At 32.4% G+C, this 20,825-nt stretch overlaps 1 protein-coding gene and 1 long non-coding RNA gene across 4 annotated transcripts; both read left to right on the top strand.

Moving 5' to 3' along the window:
* Positions 1 to 645: 645 nt before the first annotated feature.
* On the top strand, positions 646 to 5,719 carry LOC117684748 (uncharacterized). Its single transcript, XR_010708043.1, has 3 exons — positions 646 to 1,077; positions 1,432 to 1,587; positions 1,793 to 5,719. It is a non-coding gene; the product is annotated as an uncharacterized lncRNA (long non-coding RNA).
* Positions 5,720 to 8,274: 2,555 nt separating this feature from the next.
* Positions 8,275 to 20,524, top strand: LOC105322645 (uncharacterized). Of its 3 annotated transcripts, none has more exons than XR_010708042.1 (7): positions 8,708 to 8,783; positions 9,013 to 9,168; positions 9,374 to 14,351; positions 14,718 to 14,841; positions 15,026 to 19,062; positions 19,596 to 19,751; positions 19,856 to 20,524. XR_010708042.1 is itself a non-coding variant. In XM_066067499.1 (5 exons), exons 1-3 carry the CDS (start codon positions 8,369 to 8,371, stop codon positions 9,739 to 9,741), a joined length of 828 nt encoding a protein of 275 aa, XP_065923571.1. In that variant the 5' UTR covers positions 8,275 to 8,368; the 3' UTR covers positions 9,742 to 14,351; positions 14,718 to 14,841; positions 15,026 to 16,575. The 3 variants fall into 3 exon arrangements, 1 of the variants encoding a protein (XP_065923571.1); XR_010708041.1 differs by having other exon boundaries at positions 8,751 to 8,892; XM_066067499.1 differs by lacking the exons at positions 8,708 to 8,783; positions 19,596 to 19,751; positions 19,856 to 20,524 and adding an exon at positions 8,275 to 8,672 and having other exon boundaries at positions 15,026 to 16,575.
* The last annotated feature ends 301 nt before the right edge of the window (positions 20,525 to 20,825 follow it).

Here is a 20,825-nt window from a genome sequence, read left to right as displayed (position 1 = left end):
AAAAAATACAATAACCAGTAAGTAGTGAGGAAGAAAATGTACCTCTCATATATTTTGATCGCATTATACAGTGGGGGAAGGGGGGCAGGGGCAGAACGAAAATAAGGGAACAGGAAGTTAATAGTGTACCCCTACCAAAAGTTTAGTTTAATATCTTGCATAGGATTCGGTAAAAATGATATTCCATAAATAAAAATCCAATGATTAATGTATGCAAAAATAAGTGTAAAATTCGGATACTTTACGGTATTCATTTTTTGTTATTCTACCAAGGGGCCATATGGCACAATATCCTTTGAACGCCCATATCAAGTCACTATTTCTCAGGTGAGCGATGTGGCCCAATGGGCTTTTTGTTAAATTTCTATAAATTATGCATTGACACATTTTGAAATATACTTTTTCAAATCAAGGGTAGGTTCAACCTGTAGTGTGAATAAAAAAATATTAATAACATATGTAGAAGACTATCGAAATTCGATGACAATACAGTAATCAGACTAATAAATTGCCATTTAAGCCTTATTGTTAAAATATTTTGTCGATAGAATTGAATTGAAGAATTAAAATGGAAAAATATCAAGAACAAATTGAATGCAAACCCGGAAGATAATATTACTTCGTCTCTTCCGTTGCACAGAGGCATTTATTGATTTATGAAAAGGAACACCATAGCACGCATGCGCGGTAAATTGGTTTGTTGCACCCGAGGAACGAAAACATCGTAATAAAATTTTTAAGGTGGATCTATTCAATTTTTGACAATGCTGCTGAGTCGAAAACTGAAGATATTCTCGATATTGGCGATTGTTGGAGTGGTTTTTGTGACTGCATCTTTTGTCAGTCCGGGATGGGTGAATTGTAAGATAAGTACCATAAAAAGTTTCATGGTCATCAGTGGTCTTGAAGGATCACCCCAAAAAGCACATCTATCAGCAGGATTGTGGTATTATACCTTATGTATTCAACGATTTAGTTGGAATAATGAATTATTGAAAGAGGAGGACTGTCACTTGGCTACATATCCCTTTAAAATTGAGTCACCCCGTTTAATGCCATCGTATGAAACATTTAAAGGTAAGTTAACAATTACTGAATCACTGCTTTGGTATCCTTACTTCCTTGTTGCAGTCTGACATTTTGATAACAATGAGCAAAGCGTCTGCACAAATATTGCCTTTGATAGCACAATTACTAAAGTTAAAATAAGACTTGTTTCATGTGAACCAACAAATCAATTAAAGAAATTTATTGACAATGATTTGAGAATACAATTACTGTATGGCGCATTCGGAACTGCATTTGGCATAAATAATGTATTCTATTTCGAATTTTACGCTCTAATAATCAACGTTTGTATACATGTACACGTATTAAGGAAAACAACTCTGATAATACATAGGACATAACAAACACATTTTCTTTATTCAGGGTTGCCTAATCATTTTATGCTGGAAACCCAGATCATGTCCTCCATTGGATTTTTCTGTGCTGTGCTTGGCTTCACGGGGACTATTGTATACACATGGACTTTAACGAAATCCAGATGGGCTGGATTGTTAGCCTGCATCAGTCTTTTCATCTCGGGTATAAACAACATAGTTTTTCCACCCACTTTAAAACGATCGTTTTTGGTCTAGATAATTTTTCTAACAATGTTTAAAATGAAAAAGTCTATTCAAACGTTTTCTTTCATGATCGCTTGGTTCACCTTGCATGTTAGTTACTAGAGAGACCTTATTAATGTAAATGTGTAAATGTGTTCTAAAGCTAACATTTTTTGTTACTTTAGGTTGGACGTATATCGCAATGATAGTGAAGATGGGAATTTCAGCTAATATTTACAACGAAGCTTTTTGGGAATACACAGGATGGGAAATAGACCAATTTTATTGCCCTTGGGGTCTCATTTTGGTAGGAATTGGGGGCGTCTTAATCCTGGTTTCAGCCGTTGGCCATTTGTTTATCCTGTCCAGAAATAAAACAAAGGATGACATACACGTGTTCCATATCCACAAAGGAACGAACCAAGAAATCATCTCGCAGCATTCTTACACGACCATAGCGCCACCAGGGTACCACGCAAATGTCGAGTTAAAGGTGCCACTTGTTGGCAGTATGGAGAAAAATGAGGAGGCCGGCTGTCGTTCATTTAAATGAGAATTATCCCAATTCGTAATCTTAGTGATGTGGTTTGACCAATTCTTCCGAATTTCTTGAAATTAGAAATTTTTGTAACCCTTAGTGGTAAGACATTCCATTTTTCTTTTTTTAATAATCACTGAATGCACATCTTGTAGATTTTATTATATCTCCTGATGATGTCCGTGAAATATTGTTCCAATCATTTCCTTTGCTATTTGTGTCACTAAAATATTTTTAGATTAATTTGTTAAGGAAGGAGTATTTTCTGGTTTTCGACTTGTCAAAAGTAGATTCGATTAAATGGTCATTAAATCAAGATGAAAGGATATTAAAAAAATATTTTTCCTTCTGTTCTACTATCATACAACTTGGCATAGAAATAGTAATCAAAGTTTTGAATCTAACAAGGACTCTATTTTTGGCGGAAAATTGGCATAGGAAAATATCACAATTTTTTGGGAAATCAGAAATGCTGTATATTTATGAGTCTATTCAGCATTTCTATTTAGCATTTTCAAAACATTAACATTGGATTTTTTCAACAAATGATAATGTACTTTGGTTTCTGAATATGTTTTTATAATATGATTTGCCTATCAATTTACATTTTAATAGCTTTTTTAATCATTTTTTTTTACATAGATTTGTGCGAAAAATCACTAAAATTAGATTTTCTCCCTTAATAAAAGGTTAAAAATATTAGCTTTTCTGTCAATATATATCTTTATGTAAGTTCTTCATTCTATGTAAAAATTAGAAAAATTTTATTATTGGAAGTATAAAAAAATCAAAATATCTAAAAATTTAAAGAGAATTCGAGGAAATGCGGGCTTAGCAAATTCAATTTAAGTTTAAATATTCATTCCAATTTAGTAGTATAAGCTAACAGACTTTTTGATATTCTCTCATATCATTGAAGAATAGAAACATCATATCTTAAGGTCAGACGACACGTTCCTCAATTTTAGATAACTTTTTCCAGGAATTTGTTAATGGTTTACTACTACTTTGACAAGCTTTCTTGCAAAAAATTAGGGTACCTTACCAGGCATTTCTGCAAAATACTTGAGTATGCAATTTCCTATATAATCTTCTTGAAAATACACTTGAATTGCTGATATAAAAAGAAATACATGTACAGCACAGCGAATTTCACTATATAAGAATTATATCTCCGCCGGGGCGAGGTTTTGAACTCACGACCTCTAGAACCTATACGCTTCTGGATATGTGCGGCCACGGTTCTAACCACTCGACCATCTAGACACGTCACCAAATCCAAGTAAATTTTGAACATTCTTAAAGTAATTATAAAATTAATATTTTTTATTGGAACTCTTTATTACGAGGAGATAGAAAAAAGATTCTCGAGGAACGTGTCATCTGACCTTAAACAGATTTCTACAAAACGGCAGATAACTACATTTATTTGAATTATGTCTCCCCTTTCAAAATAGAGTTTGGACTATAACACAAGATTCCTTAAACATACAAACTTTTAACTTGTATCATAGATAGATGGTATATAGTCCAGTTCAACCTTACCAAAATTTTTGACCTTGACCTTAAAATTTTATTTCAAGGTCAAATTAGAAAAAACTTCATTGTTCACCTCCTAAATATTCTTTGACAGAAGGACTTCAAACTTCACACAAAGAACAATTATAATACACTGAGGTGTACTATTGATAAATATTTGACCTTGACATTGTTTTACTCAAGGTCAACTAGAGAAAAAATAATTAAGTTTTGTCTGGGTGGTAACTTAGATACCTTTTGACATTAAGACTTCAAACTTGGAACATAGGTAGATGGTATTGAGAAGAAGTGCACACCATCAAAATATTTGACCTTGACCTATTATCTTCTTCAAGGTCAAGCGTTTTATAAAAAATATAGTCCGGACCATAACACAAGACTCCTTAATCATACAATCTTTTAACTTGTATCATACATAGATGGTATATAGTCCAGTTCAACCTTACCAAAATTTTTGACCTTGACCTAAAATTTTTATTTCAAGGTCAAATTAGAAAAAACTTGTTCACCTTCTAAATATTCTTTGACAGAAGGACTTCAAACTTAACACAAAGAACAATTATAATACACTGAGGTGTACTGTAAATTTTGTCTGGGTGGTAACTTTTGACATTAAGGCTTCAAACTTGGAACATAGGTAGATGGTATTGAGAAGGAGTGCACGCCTCCATGATTTTTGACCTTGACCAATCTTGTGTCTCAAGTTAATTCATTTTCTAAACTGTATCATATATGGATGATATCTAACATATAGCTGACTTCATTCTTTTTCACTTATTAAATTTGCCCCATATTACAATCCTTGGGGAGAAGGGGAGACATGTGTTTTTTTTTGTATAAAAAAACAATACCCACTAGTTATCCTTTAACTTGAGAATAAAGATAGCAACTTTGACCTGACTTTGATACGAAAACAAGATGGTCTTTGATTAAACTGATAGAGTCATTTGGTTATTTGATCAGTTTGACTGTATCAAAATTTAAAGAATTTCTTGATATAAGAAGTCTGTCTGATAACGAGAAGACAGATGTTACAAAGAACATACAATTAGACATTTTTGTTATTCCATATAAAACAACTATTGTTATTATTTATGAAATTCCTCAGAAAACTAACTGGATATCCACGGATAATACCTAAGAAGTTGTCGACCATGTCACAGATTTACATCCAGCCAGATATTTTATTTAGAACTCAAGCCACAAGGGCTAAGGAAAGGCTAAAAACCCTGCTAATTTGTGTAACCGCTTGCTTTCAATACTTTTCTTGGGCTAACCATAAGATGGCCTTATGTTAATCGACAAACTTAACAATATCATAGTATAAACGCATATTAATCCACGGACTTAAAATCACACCATACATACATATAAAATGCTCGAACTCGGACACACTCCATATTTTAAGGCGGGCGACCAACAACACGAATTTTGTGATTATTATTTTGTATTTTTTAAAATATTGTTTGCCTTTTGTGTTATGAATGTCAGCTCACGAATTCCGTAAAATCAGAAATACTTTTCCCAACTAGTCCGCTCTTTGCCCCAATCTAAAATATATATGAAAGAGACTCTTGTTCGGACCTACTTCAAGTCAATACTTTATTTGAGCAATTATGGGAATAAGATATGGTATAGACTTCTATATCGGTACGATTTTACAATTTTATAGTAAAACTAAACATTTTTTATGAATATATGAAGAACTTTGAACACATCCAGTTTGGCATTCAAAATCATCAAAATTGTTCGCCCGCAGAAAAAGTTACGTTTCTATGGCAATTTGGCGGACGGCTATCTAAAACACCGTTGTTGTGTTTAAAATGAAAGTTTGTAATTATTAGACGGCATGATATGCGTCCTTTTAATACAAGAAAATAAAGCCAATTTGATATGCTAAAGTTTTGAAAATTTAAACATGCTTTATCTTATATTGAGTATTGCAGCTATCCTTTCCTTTCAGTTTGTTATATCATTTGAACATAAATGTACAAGTATTGCATATACCATTTTCTTTTTATAAATATTAGATCAATTTAATTCTTAGTTTTATTATCTTGTAAACAAAATGTTTATATGTTCATGACAGACTTGACTTATTTTATAAAATTCACTTGCAGTTCTTTTGACTTACAGTAAAAATACATCAACCCAATGTCACCCAATTTCATTCTTATCATGCACCATTATGATTGATGATATTATTTGAAGTAAGAGATATGGGTTTCCAAATAAATATTAGGTTATTGTTCATTGAACTTTTATATAACAATTACACGAATGCAACAACAAAGAACTCAAATAAGTAATAAATATCTTGGAATTAATAATGTAAACATGAAAAAGATAGACATTAGAAATTAAACACTAATAGAAAATCATATTTTGATGATATTCAAGAAATTAGATTTGGGTGACGCATATTTTACGTTTAATTGAACAATTTTGAGTATCATATCTTAAGGTACTACACATCAGTGGAGCCAACATTTCCCAATGATTTAATTTTTTTGTTTTTTGGATTGAAACCAGTAAATATTTAAAGTTTGAAAGAAATGGGACGCAAATAAATTGCCCAGATCGCTTTAACCCCACCGTTTCTATTTCCTTTCAGTGTCCAGAGTGTAAAATGAATAGTCATTGTTAAATTTTGCATTGCCAAAAACTTTCAAAGATAGTACTAATGTTGGTGCTATTTTTAAAGATTTCCTTTTTTTGTTTATTAAACTGAAAATAAACTATCTTGTAACTGACAGTAGTAGCAGTGTTTGTGAATTATATTTTAAGACCAAAAAATACACAGCTGAAATGTTTCTTAAAAGCAACTGTATCATATAGGCTAACATTAAATAGTTCAATTGCGATGATCTCGTCATTAAGATTTTTTACAAACAATTATGTCATTATTTTTATATATATATATTTGAACATCTAAACAATTATTTCATGGGTGTTTTGTACTACCTTAAGTCGGGGAATAATTGAGATGGAGTAAAATCTAAACTGTTGCAGTGTGGTGGAAATAAACTAGACAAACCAGAAACTGGTAATATCATGATCAGGTAAACCATCGCACGCATGCGTAGAAGTGTGTTTTGATGCAGCAGAAGTAGAATAAACATTGCAATTACATTTTCAATGTGAATATATTTTGACAATGCTGCCGAGTCGGAAACTAAAGACATTCTATATACTGACTTTCACTGGAATGGTTTTGATGACATTATCTTTCGTCAGAATATGGCAGAATATGACGGCAGAAGTGACGCCATTTCTATAATTCAATCAAAATCAGCCAAAAATTGACAATTTTCTTATCTATTTACGAATGGGAAATATAGAGCGCATGCTTGAACAAGGAAATTTTTTTTGTCACTTATTAGTCTTGGCTAGATACATCTCTGATTAAAATATGTTATTTGTTCAATAATGCGCTCTATGTTTTCGGAAGGAAAAACTGCTTGAAAACAAGCTGTTTTACGCTAAAGATGCAAAAATGGCGTGAAAAGGTTGTCTTTACAATGTCATATTTCTAAATTGTGGGCACTTGAACCAAAATGAATATTATGTAAACACATCACATACATATCTGTACTAAGAAAACAAAGAATGATAGTAAAATGATGATGTTCATTTTAGGGGGCCATTTTAGGCCCTTATCATATATAGTCCTTTCAATAATTCTCAATTATCTCCCCTTTAAAGAGGGCGTGGCACTTCATTTGAACAACCTTGAATCCCCTTCACCTAGTGGTGCTTTGTGCCAAATTTGGTTGAAATCTGCCCAGTGGTTGTTGAGAAGAAGATGAAAATGTGAAAAGTTTACAACAACGACGACGACAACAACGACGACAACGACAGACAACGGACAAATTGTGATCAGAAAAGCTCACTTGAGCCTTTGGCTCAGGTGACCTAAAAATACAATAACCAGTAAGTAGTGAGGAAGAAAATGTACCTCTCATATATTTTGATCGCATTATACAGTGGGGGAAGGGGGGGGGGGGGGGGCAGGGGAAGAACGAAAATAAGGGAAAAGGAAGTTAATAGTGTACCCCTACCAAAAGTTTAGTTTAATATCTTGCATAGGATTCGGTAAAAAATATTCCATAAATAAAAATCCAATGATTAAGTGTATGCAAAAATAAGTGTAAAATTCGGATACTTTACGGTATTCATTTTTTGTTATTCTACCAAGGGGCCATATGGCACAATATCCTTTAAACGCCCATATCAAGTCACTATTGCTCAGGTGAGCGATGTGGCCCAATGGGCTTTTTGTTAAATTTCTATTATGCATTGACACATTTTGAAATATACTTTTTCAAATCAAGGGTAGGTTCAACCTGTAGTGTGAATAAAAAACATTAATAACATATGTAGAAGACGATCGAATTTCAATGACAATACAGTAATCAGACTACTAAATTGCCATTTAAGGCTTATTGTTAAAATATTTTGTCGATAGAATTGAATTGAAGAATTAAAATGGAAAAATATCAAGAACAAATTGAATGCAAACCCGAAAGATAATATTACTTCGTCTCTACCGTTGCACACAGATATTTATTGATTTATGAAAAGGAACACCATAGCACGCATGCGTGGTAAATTGGTTTGTTGCATCCGAGGAACGAAAACATCGTAATAAAATTTTCAAGGTGGATCTATTCAATTTTTGACAATGCTGCTGAGTCGAAAACTAAAGATATTCTCGATATTGGCCATTGTTGGAGTGGTTTTTGTGACTGCATCTTTTGTCAGTCCGGGATGGGTGATTTGTAAGATAAGCAACATGAAAAGTCTCATGGGCATCAGTGGTATTCAAGGATTACCCCAAAAAGCACATCTATCAGCAGGATTGTGGTATTATACCTTATGTATTCAACGATTTATTGGGAATAATGAAGAGGAGGACTGTCACTTAGCTACATATCCCTTTAATATTGAGTCACCCTTTTTTTGGCGACCGTATGACAAACTTAAAGGTAAGTTAACAATAACTGAAGTACTGCTTTGGTATCCTTACTTCCTTGTTGCAGTCTGACATTCTGATAACAAGGAGGCAAGCGTCGGTGAAATATTTGATAGCACAAGTGGTAAAGTTAAAATAAGACTTGTCTCATATGAACCAACAAATCAATTAAAGAAATTTATTGACAATGGTTTGAGAATATACATTCGGAACTGCATTTGGCATAAATACCGGTAATGTATCCTATTCCGAATTTTACGCTCCAATAATCAACGTTTATATACATGTACACGTATTAAGGAAAACAACTCTGATAATGCATAGGACATAACAAACACATTTTCTTTTTTCAGGGTGGCCTCTTCATTTTAAGCTGGAAACCCAGATCATGTCCTCCATTGGACTTTTCTGTGCTGTGCTTGGCTTCACGGGGACTATTGTATACACACGGACTTTAACGAAATCCAGATGGGCTGGATTGTTAGCCTGCATCAGTCTTTTCATCTCGGGTATAAACAACATAGTTTTACCACCCATTTTAAAATGATCGTTTTTGGTCTAGATAATTTTTCTAACCATGTTTAAAATGAAAAAGTCTATTCGAACATTTTCTTTCATAATCGCTTGGTTCACCTTGCATGTTAGTTACTAGAGAGACTTTATTAATGTAAATGTGTAAATGTGTTCTTAAGTTAACATTTTTTGTTACTTTAGGTTGGACGTATATCGCAATGATAGTGAAGATGGGAATTTCAGCTAATATTTACCACGAAGAGTTTTGGGAATACACAGGATGGGATATAGACCAATTTTATTGCCCTTGGGGTCTCATTTTGGTAGGAATTGGGGGCGTCTTAATCCTGGTTTCAGCCGTTGGCCATTTGTTTATCCTGTCCAGAAATAAAACAAAGGATGACAAACACGTGTTCCATATCCACAAAGGAACGAACCAAGAAATCATCTCGCAGCATTCTTACACGACCATAGCGCCACCAGGATACCACGCGACAGTTGAGTTAAAGGTGCCACTTGTTGGCAGTATGGAGAAAAATGAGGAGGCCGGCTGTCGTTCATTTAAATGAGAGTTATCTCAATTCGTAATCTTAGTGATGTGGTTTGACCAATTCTTCCGAATTTCTTGAAATTAGAAATTTTTGTAACCCTTAGTTGTAAGACATTCCATTTTTCTTTTTTTAATAATCACTGAATGTACATCTTGTAGATTTTATTATATCTCCTGATGATGTCCGTGAAATATTGTTCCAATCATTTCCTTTGCTATTTGTGTCACTAAAATATCACTAAAATATCTTTAGATTATTTCGTTAAGGAAGGAGTATTTTCTGGTTTTCGACTTGTCAAAAGATTAAATGGACATTAAATCAGGATGAAAGGATATTAAAATATATTTTTCCTTCTTTTCTACTATCATACAACTTGACATAGAAATAGTAATCAACACAACTTGACATAGAAATAGTAATCAAAGTTTTGAATCTAACAAGGACCTTATTTTTGGCGGAAAATTGGCATAGAAAAATATCATTTTTTTTACAATTTAGAAATGCTGTATGTTTATGAGTCTATTCAGCATTTCTATTTACTAGCATTTTCAAAACAATAACATTAACATTGGATTTTTTCAACTACAATGTAATGTAAACTAATGATAATGTACTTGGGTCTCTGAATATGTTTTTAAAATATGATTTGCCTATCAATTTACATAATAATAGCTTTTTAATCAAATTTTTTTAAATATAGATTTGTGCGAAAAATCACTGAAATTGGATTTTCTCCCTTAATAAAAGGTAAAAAAAATTAGCTTTTCTGTCAATATATATCTTTATATAAGTTCTTCATTATATGTAAAAATCAGAAATATTTTATCATTGGAAGCATAAAAAAAATCAAAATATCTAAAAAAAATTTAAGAAAATTCGAGGAAATGCAGGCTAAGCAAATTCAATTTTAGTTTAAATATTCATTCCATTTTAGTAGTATAAGCTAATAGACTTTTTGATATTCTATCATTTCACTGAAGAATAGAAACATCATAACTTAAACAGATTTCTACAAAACGGCAGATAACTACATTTATTTGAATTATCCTTTAACTTGAGGAAAAAGACTTTGACCTGACCTTGATACGAAAACATGATGGTAAAATTTGATTAAAACTGATGTCATTTGGTTATTTGATCAGTTTGACTGTGTCAAAATTTTATTAATTTCTTGATATAAGAAGTCTGTCTGATAACGAGAAGATTCCTTCCTTAATTTAGATGTTACAAAGAACATACAATTAGATATTTTTGTTATTCCATATAAATCAACTATTGTTATTATTTATGAAATTACTCAGAAAACTAGCTTGATATCAACGGCTAATACCTAAGAAGTCGTCGACCATGTCACAGATTTACATCCGCTGAAAAAATGGTAGCCAGATATTTTTATTTAGAATTCAAGCCACAAGGGCTAAGGACAGGCTAAAAACCCTGCTAATTTGTGTAACCGCTTGCTTTCAATAATTTTCAATGATTTTAATAAAGATGGCCATATGTTAATCGACAAACTTAACAATATTATAGTATAAATGCATATTAATCCACGGACTTAAAATTACACCATACATACATATAAAATGCTCGAACTCGGATACACTCCATATTTTAAGGCGGGCGACCAACAACACGAATTTTGTGATTATTATTTTGTATTTTTTAAAATATTGTTTGCCTTTTGTGTTATGAATGTCAGCTCACGAATTCCGTAAAATCAGAAATACTTTTCCCAACTAGTCCGCTCTTTGCCCCAATCTAAAATATATATGAAAGAGACTCTTGTTCGGACCTACTTTAAGTCTATACTTTATTTGAGCAATTATGGGAATAAGATATGGTATTGATATGGTAATATCGGTACGATTTTACAATTTTATAGTAAAACTAAACATTTTTTATGAATATATGAAGAACTTTGAACACATCCAGTTTGGCATTCAAAATCATCAAAATTGTTCGCCCGCAGAAAAAGTTACGTTTCTATGGCAATTTGGCGGACGGCTATCTAAAACACCGTTGTTGTTTAAAATGAAAGTTTGTAATTATTACACGGCATGATATGCGTCCTTTTAATACAAGAAAATAAAGCCAATTTGATATGCTAAAGTTTTGAAAATTAAAACATGCTTTATCTTATATTGAGTATTGCAGCTATCATTTCCTTTCAGTTTGTTATATCATTTGAACATAAATGTACAAGTATTGCATATACCATTTTCTTTTTGTAAATATTAGATCAATTTAATTCTTAGTTTTATTATCTTGTAAATGTGATAGTGGGTTGTCCCAAATATAAACAAGTCCACTTTAAGGGTTCTTCATTTTATTCGGATACATGGATAGGATTAAAGGATTTAAACCCTGTAATATAATTAATAGATATCAGCATAAAAAGGATCAATATTTACAATAAGTTTCTGCATAAAAATATACAATCATATTCAAATATATATTCATGAAATACATTAATACTCTGAGTTCACTAATCAAACTATTTGTAAAGAAGGATAACTCTAATTATAATGCATCATAATTTCAGTGTCAAGAAGAGTTACTGCCCTTGAACACAATTTACAAAAATATAGAAATATGCTCTACATCTTTATCAATATCAATATTTGATTAAATAAAAACATATACTTTCAATGTAGCTCCTTTGTAGATTACATTATTTCAAGATACATAAAATAAATATAGAAATATAAATTTGCAACGATCACCTGTTTATGGAACAAGGTTTCATGCACAATCCTGATTACTCTGACAATGGTACTCTCTAATATAACTGACTGCTTCAAATATGTTGATCAAATAAATAAATAAGTTAAATCGTCTCTTGAAGAAATCAGGTCTTACTCCTAAGAATACTAGCCTTGGTCTGTCACAAAGGCTACTCAGTTAGAGCGGGAAAAATTATAAAAACATACTATTGACTAAGTAAACCACCTGATCCTGTCCACATGTAGGTAAGTGACCATACAGGTGAAATGACTGAAGGCTATAAAATATCAGAAGCCACTAGAATAGGTAATTAAATAATGATTACTTGATAGGCGCATAAAAGACATGGAGTTATAGGGATAGAAGTCTGTTTCTAAATATGTACATGTAAAATATGGAATGTAGGATAATGATGATGATGATATATGAATAATATGCATGAATGTAATTATCATAAAATGCACCCTATTACATAAACAAAATGTTTATGTTCATGACAGACTTGACTTATTTTATAAAATTCACTTGCAGTTCATTTGACTTACAGTAAAAATACATCAACCCAATGTCACCCAATTTCATTCTTATCATGCACCATTATGATTGATGATATTATTTGAAGTAAGAGATATGGGTTTCCAAATAAATATTAGGTTATTGTTCATTGAACTTTAACATAACAATTACACGAATGCAACAACAAAGAACTCAAATAAGTAATAAATATCTTGTAATTAATAATGTAAACATGAAAAAGATAGACATTAGAAATTAAACACAAATAGAAAATCATATTTTGATGATATTCAAGAAATTAGATTTGGGTGACGCATATTTTACGTTTAATTGAACAATTTTGAGTATCATGTCTTAAGGTACTACACATCAGTGGAGCCAACATTTCCCAATGATTCAATTTTTTTGTTTTTTGGATTGAAACCAGTAAATATTTAAAGTTTGAAAGAAATGGGACGCAAATAAATTGCCCAGATCGCTTTAACCCCACCGTTTCTATTTCCTTTCAGTGTCCAGAGTGTAAAATGAATAGTCATTGTTAAATTTTGCATTGCCAAAAACTTTCAAAGATAGTACTAATGTTGGTGCTATTTTTAAAGATTTCCTTTTTTTGTTTATTAAACTGAAAATAAACTATCTTGTAACTGACAGTAGTAGCAGTGTTTGTGAATTATATTTTAAGACCAAAAAATACACAGCTGAAATGTTTCTTAAAAGCAACTGTATCATATAGGCTAACATTAAATAGTTCAATTGCGATGACCTCGTCATTAAGATATACCAAAGTTAATTTTTACAAACAATTATGTCATTATTTTTATATATATATATATTTGAACATCTAAACAATTATTTCATGGGTGTTTGTACTACCTTAAGTCGGGGAATAATTGAGATGGAGTAAAATCTAAACTGTTGCAGTGTGGTGGAAATAAACTAGACAAACCAGAAACTGGTAATATCATGATCAGGTAAACCATCGCACGCATGCGTAGAAGTGTGTTTTGATGCAGCAGAAGTAGAATAAACATTGAAATTACATTTTCAATGTGAATATATTTTGACAATGCTGCCGAGTCGGAAACTAAAGACATTCTATATACTGACTTTCACTGGAATGGTTTTGATGACAGTATCTTTCGTCAGTCCGGGATGGGTGAATTGTAAGTTGAGTAACATAAAAAGTCTCATGGTCTACAGTGAACAACTTGGATACCCAAAAGAAGCACACTTGTCAGCAGGACTGTGGTATTTTACTATATGTATTCAAAGATTAAATTGGACTGGATCATTGAAAAAGGAGGAATGTCACTGGGCTGCACAACCCTTTAACATTGAGGCACCGTTCTCAAATGAACTTTTAGATCCAACGTATAATAAGGTCAGAGGTAAGTAACCAAACCATCGCAGATGTGTTATTACTTTTTTCTGGCAGTTTAATAATTTACCTTTGGCAGTCTGATGTTTAGGAAATCGCATCAGTCTTATGTTGAACATTGTATCAGTCTGTATTTGTAATGCCATCTTAAAAAATCCGACCGCCTCCGGTAAATAAACATATCAATTTGAAATGAAAGGCAGTGGTTTATGAATGTTATGTAAATAAGTTTTATGGCTTATACAGAGCGGTATTTGGCATAAACAACATTTCAAATTCTTGCATCTTATATGCTTCAATAATTAGTGTTCAAATCTTATGGAAAATAATTCTGAAACTCAAATTTTAAATTGCGTGCACCAAATGACTTTTTTAGGACTGCCTAGAAAATTCTGCTGGAAATCCAGATAATGTCCTCCTTTGGAGTTTTCTGTGCAGTGCTTGGCTTCATGGGAACCATTGTATACACACGAACTCTAACGAAATCCAGATGGGCTCAGGTTATAGCAAAACAGTATTACCACTTGCTTTATATCTAGATATTTTTGTAACCGTGTATAGAACGGAAAATTATGCACAAAAATTGTTGTGAACGCGGAGATCATTGCATGTGACTAGGAAATTTTTGATAATATATATCATGTAATAATGCGTTCAAATGTTTATAACTTTTTGTTAATTTAGGTGGAACTTTCGCAACGATAGTGAAGACAGCGATTGCAACTCACATTAACAAAAATGTTTTTTGGGACTACATAGGGTGGGATATAGTCGAAACTTATTGTCCATGTGGTCTTGTTCTTGGAGGAATTGGAAACCTATTAATCCTTGTCTCAGCTCTTGGTCACTTGTTTATCCTGTCCAGAAACAGAAGTGAGGACATGTGTTCACTATCCCCAAGGGAACAAACCTAGGAATCCTATTGCATCATTCCCCAACAACCACAGCACCTCCGGGATACCACGCGAGAGTTAAAGGTGCCACTAGTTGGTAGTATGGAGAAAAAATGAGGAGGCAGCTTTCTTTCATATACTAGTAAATAAAAGACCATTCTGAAGCTGGCAGCCACTAACAGCAGCCCCTAAACCCGTAGAAGCTAGCATTTTGATATTGAAGGGACTTGGACACGATTTGAGATCAAAAATTTTATTTCTATTTTTTATGTTTAAAATGGTTAACTGGTGCATTTTAAATGATTGACCAAAATATTGAATGTTAAAGTCAAGTTACGAGCGAGATACAATGGTAAGAATCGGTTGTTATGTAAACAAAGCTCGAGTCTTATAGTTGTTTACAAAAAATGTAATGTAGAGAATTACCATTTCTTAGACAAAATGACATGTAAAAACAATTTAAACTTATTCAGTATCTTCATAAATACTATTATCAACAAAAGAAAGATACATTTGATTGAAACTTACACCAATACAACACATATGTAAAAATGACAATATTCGAGCTTTGTTTACAAAACAAAGAATTACGAACTCTGTAACTTGCTTATAACTTAAAATTTGACTTTCAAATTTTGACATAGCATTATAAACTTCTATTGTTATCAGTATAAACATTGAAAATGGAAAAATAAAATTTGAAAATTTTAAGTCAAATCGTGTCCAAGTCCCTTTAATGAAAATATTTCGAAAATTAAGTTAAATATAATTTTCTGTTCGAGTACTCAGGTAGCGTGTTGGAGAAACAATATTCGCGGTGTCCAGCATAGTTCATGGATACAAAAAGTAAAATCGTATACAAAACCGAGATTAAAGTCCTCTTCAAAATTGTATTCGTACACAAGGCTTAAAAATGTTTTGTGTACTGTGAGAAGTTCGTATGCAAAACGGAAAGTATACTTTAATATAAAGTAATTACTTTATAGTGTTTTACAGTTGTATTAAATGATTGATATTTTAAAAGAGAAAACAAAATGTAAATTCTAATTAAGATTTCAAAGATATAGGAATTTATCACAAAAATATCAGTTTAGTTTATTGTGGTTAAGCATCGTAAAAGAAAGTTCTGAGCAAGCAGTCATTCAGAAATTACCTTTTATAATTATTTTTTTTATCATATAAAGTTTGTGGAATCAAAGACATGAATTAAATTATATCATGTAGAACTACTAAGCTACGGAAATTATACATTCCATCCAGTGTTTTAAACATCGTGTAATTATCGTGTCGAGATACCAAAACGCTTTGTAATTAGCAATAAAAATTCTTAACTTTCCAAAATTTTCTAAAACGTATTTTTTAATTGAATACTGTGAAAGAAAATTCTAAACCGGTGAAAGTATTTCAATTATAAACGGTTAAGATTTTCGTTCCATTGAGGTACTATATACAACACCAGTTACTGAATTTTTATTGTCCCAGGCAACGCATGTACTCTCTTAATGCATGTAGATATTGGATCATGTAATATATTCACAATATTTTGAATCAAGTAGTCAATACTATTGTGTTCCGTTGGGGCCACTTCGACCTTCGCCTTTAGGTCGAGGTGCGAAGTTGCGACGGCGAAAGTGCGAAGGTGCGACGGCGAAGGAGCGAAAGTGCGAAGATGCAACGGCGAAGCTCGGAGATGCGAAGGCGAAAGTGCGAAGTTGCGAAGGCGAAGAAGCGATATTACTATCGCACCTTCGCCATCGCAATTTCGCACTCTCGCCTTCGCATCTTCGCATTTTCGCCTTCGCCTTTTTATAATTGTGGAGCTCTCTATCGTTTAAAGACAATTTTAGCTGTATAAAAGGACATCTGAGGCAGACGATGAACTTTTTAGAATTTATTTTCAATAGCCTGCACAGATCCATAACTTTTTCTAGGGGGCTGGGGTGGATAAATAATTATATTTGTCGGGGAAGGGGAAGGGTTCCGAGACATATTTTGGAGATTTAATTTTATATAATTAATAAATTTAAATTTTCTAGGGGGATGGGATCCGGACCCTCTCTCCCCCTTTACTGCATGTGTGAAGTTATTAATATTGAATTTTCCAAGGGGCGGACCCCCTCTCCCCTTCTAGATCCATAGATCAGCAAGGAGTGCCGCATAATGAAATTAGAATGTTACTGTGTTTGATCCACGGTAAACAGACAGCTGGTAAGTGACAGGAGTCTGGAAGTGAATATGTATACATTATGGCGGACATTACATTTTATATGGAGTATATAATGATTAGACATAGCCAGCACTGGTAAACATATATGTCACATATACACATTAAAATTTTTATAAACATTCATAGTAAGCACAATGGCCTAGCGCATGCGTACCAATGATAATCCGGTTCAAATTTTGGATTTTTAGTCTTATTTTTGCTGATATTTTATTAATTAATTAAACAATTAACACTTAGAATTTTATATACATGTAGTAGTATAGATAGTTCTGTTTTAATGAGGGATTTTAAAGCAAAGTCATTAGATCATCGGATTGTACAATTGCATATACAATAACATGTTGAGCCATTATTTAAAACATGATTAAATATACAAAAATGTTGTCAAAGATTAACACTTTCTTCTCTGTCTTGTTTACGAGTTGATTTTTTGCACACGAAATGACCTGTGTACGAGATGGTCTGTATAAGACTTCACTGGACACCGCGCATATTGCTTCCCCAACACGCCATCTGGCGTTTATTTTTGTGCGGCCGCTTGTTTTATGTTGATGTTTGTTCGTTTTGATTTTATATATGTTGGTTTTACTTTTTGTTTGTTTGATTTGTATAAAGACACATTTGGTTGATTTTATGTATATTAAGATTGCAAAGAAGATTGTTGGCTTTGCATATATGGCCACTGATGATATTATTTTGCATTGTTGAATTTAAATTACCATTGATTTTGTAAAAATGTATTTTTTGCCATTTCCGCTGCCCATAGACAAGGTCAAATTATATGTATGAATTAAGAGGTAATGATTACTATAGTATTAATTGAGCCGGAAAATTTTTGAGTAACAACTACTTGCACGCGAGGATAATAACTAACAATGAATTCTTATTTTTGTAAAATTGTTTTAAATAAAACTAAAATGGAAAACTGTCAATAAACTTCAATGATAATAAATAAACCAAACTTGGGTTGGTTATTTTTACAGCTTACTAAGCAAGTATTTTGTAAATGAGAAAAGTTAAAAATGAAAAAAAAAATATTATACACTTAGCATGCTTAGTTTAATGCACAGTGTTGTTAAAAACGAGACGAAAACCCGGATGATTAGATTACCTTGTTTTGCTTAACTGCTTTAACGTTGCAGACAGGTAACTATTGATTATTTGATCAGGTACAACATCTTACGCATGCGTAGCAATTTGTTTTGATGGACCTAAAGAAAAAAAGAGAATCACAATAACAAAGGTGGATATATTCGCTCGACCATTAACAATGTTGCTGAGTCGGAAGTTGAAGATATTTTCGATACTGACTTTCGCTGGAGTGGTTTTTATGACAATATCTTTCGTCAGTCCGGGATGGTTGAATTGTAAAGTGAGTTTTATAGAGCCTTTCATCCAGCTTGACTCATCAGTATATTTTGACGGATACCCTACTGGAGCTCATCTGTCAGCAGGACTGTGGTATTTCAGCTTATGCATTGATAAAATAAGTCCACCTGGATCAATGGAAGAAGAGAAATGTCACTTGTCAGCATACCCCTTAAACTTTGAAAGACTGTTTTCACATCTAGTTTTAGATCCATCGTATCATCAAGTCAGAGGTAAGTAACCAGTAATTAAAACATGGGGTCCTTCTTTGTTCTTGAAATCTATAAATTATCATTGGAAGTCTAAAATTAGCGATCCTTTGTGTTCAACATTAGACTGTTTCAGGTGAAACATTAAGTCAAGAAATGACATTTAAAGGGAATGTTTAAGTTTGATGTATGGTTCATGCATTTCTGTATGAAAAATAGCTTCTGATATTAAGGAGGCTGGGTGGTCAACAAGTTAACATTCAGATCTTCTGTAAATTCTACAGGTATGGATTGTTTAGTTAAAAGTATCGTTAAGTAGAGCAAAAATATCAAGGTCTAAAATTTAAATATTTTGTTATATTTTCATACAGAGCTCTTCTTTGAAGAAGATTAATGCAATCCGAAAATAGCTACTACCATCCAGCCCTCTTGAGGAGTCTCAAACTCTCTGATAGTTTTATTCCAAAAATGTAATTAGCATATACAATGTATTGATTTCTGGCGTTTGTTCGCTTTAGTAACCAATGTTAGTGTATTTAAAAAATACCTGTTTTCAGGACTGACTAGAAACATTATGCTGGAAATCCAGATAATGTCCTCGATTGGAATTTTCTGTGCAGTTCTTGGCTTCATTGGGGCCATTGTATACACACGGACTTTAACGAAATCCAGATATGCTGGATTGTTGTCCTGCATCAGTCTCTCCATCTCGGGTAACAACAGACTATTTATACACATGCAATTGACATCAACAACAGCTCTTTTGATCTTAAATGATTTTTTCACCCCCATAATTCAAGCATATTTATTAATCTAGGTGGGACATATATCGCAGCAATAGTGAAGACAGCAATTGCAACTCATGTTTACAAAGACTTTGTAAGGAAGAACAGTGTTTGGAGGTATGATAATTTTCAATTATATTGTCCATGGGGTCTCCTTCTTGGAGGAATTGGATGCTTCTTAATCCTTGTCTCAGCTCTTGGTCACCTGTGTATCCTGTCCAGAAACAGAACAACTGACGACATACACGTGTACCATATCCACAAAGGAACGAACCAAGGAATCATCTCGCAGCATTCCTACACGACCATAGCACCACCGGGATACCACGTGACTGTTGGGTTAAAGGTGCCACTTGTTGGCAGTAGGGAGAAAAATGAGGAGGCGAGCTTTGTTTCATACAAATGAAAAATGTATTGCCATGAACTTTCAAAGTAGCTTTATCTTGAAACTGCTGAAATATGTTTTGTCTATTGTTTTGAAACTTTTCAATTCATGTGCCTTTTCAGATACCTGTATATAAGCGAACACATTATCAAATTTTCCGAATATTTGCTATCTCTTTTGTTTTAGTCTGGATAATTTTTTAATAGATTCATTATTTATATTAAGTAAACATAAGATATACTAATCTCATATACTTTTAATTATATCTTGCAAACAAAACATTAATATGTTAACGATGTATTTTAAAATTTTAATGAAATATCACTTGCTGTCGAGTTTGATTTTTATTTAAAAATGATCAGCTTGATTAGTTCTGTCTTGGAAAAGAGCTTCTTATATATTTATATATATATATATATATATATATATATATATATATATATATATATATATATATATATATATATATATATATATATATATACGAATTAAGAAATTATGATAACTAGTATTAAATTTAATACATATAGCATTAATTACAAAAAAAGTTAACAAAATATACAGAGTATCATCATTTCCTATTTCATAAAGGCGGGGGGGGGGTGGTGGGGTGGGGG

Source organism: Magallana gigas, chromosome 7 (genome assembly GCF_963853765.1).
Source record: "Magallana gigas chromosome 7, xbMagGiga1.1, whole genome shotgun sequence".
Classification (NCBI taxonomy): domain Eukaryota; kingdom Metazoa; phylum Mollusca; class Bivalvia; order Ostreida; family Ostreidae; genus Magallana; species Magallana gigas.
Note: the sequence above shows the minus strand (reverse complement) of the source record. Positions and strands in the feature narration are given on the sequence as shown.

Excerpts from the sequence above, each read along its gene's own strand:
- LOC105322645 (XM_066067499.1), top strand. The coding sequence starts at position 8,369 with ATGCTGCTGAGTCGAAAACTAAAGATATTCTCGATATTGGCCATTGTT. Across the intron at positions 8,673-9,012 it reads ACCGTATGACAAACTTAAAG|GGTGGCCTCTTCATTTTAAG; the intron begins GTAAGTTAACAA and ends TTCTTTTTTCAG. Across the intron at positions 9,169-9,373 it reads CATCAGTCTTTTCATCTCGG|GTTGGACGTATATCGCAATG; the intron begins GTATAAACAACA and ends TTGTTACTTTAG.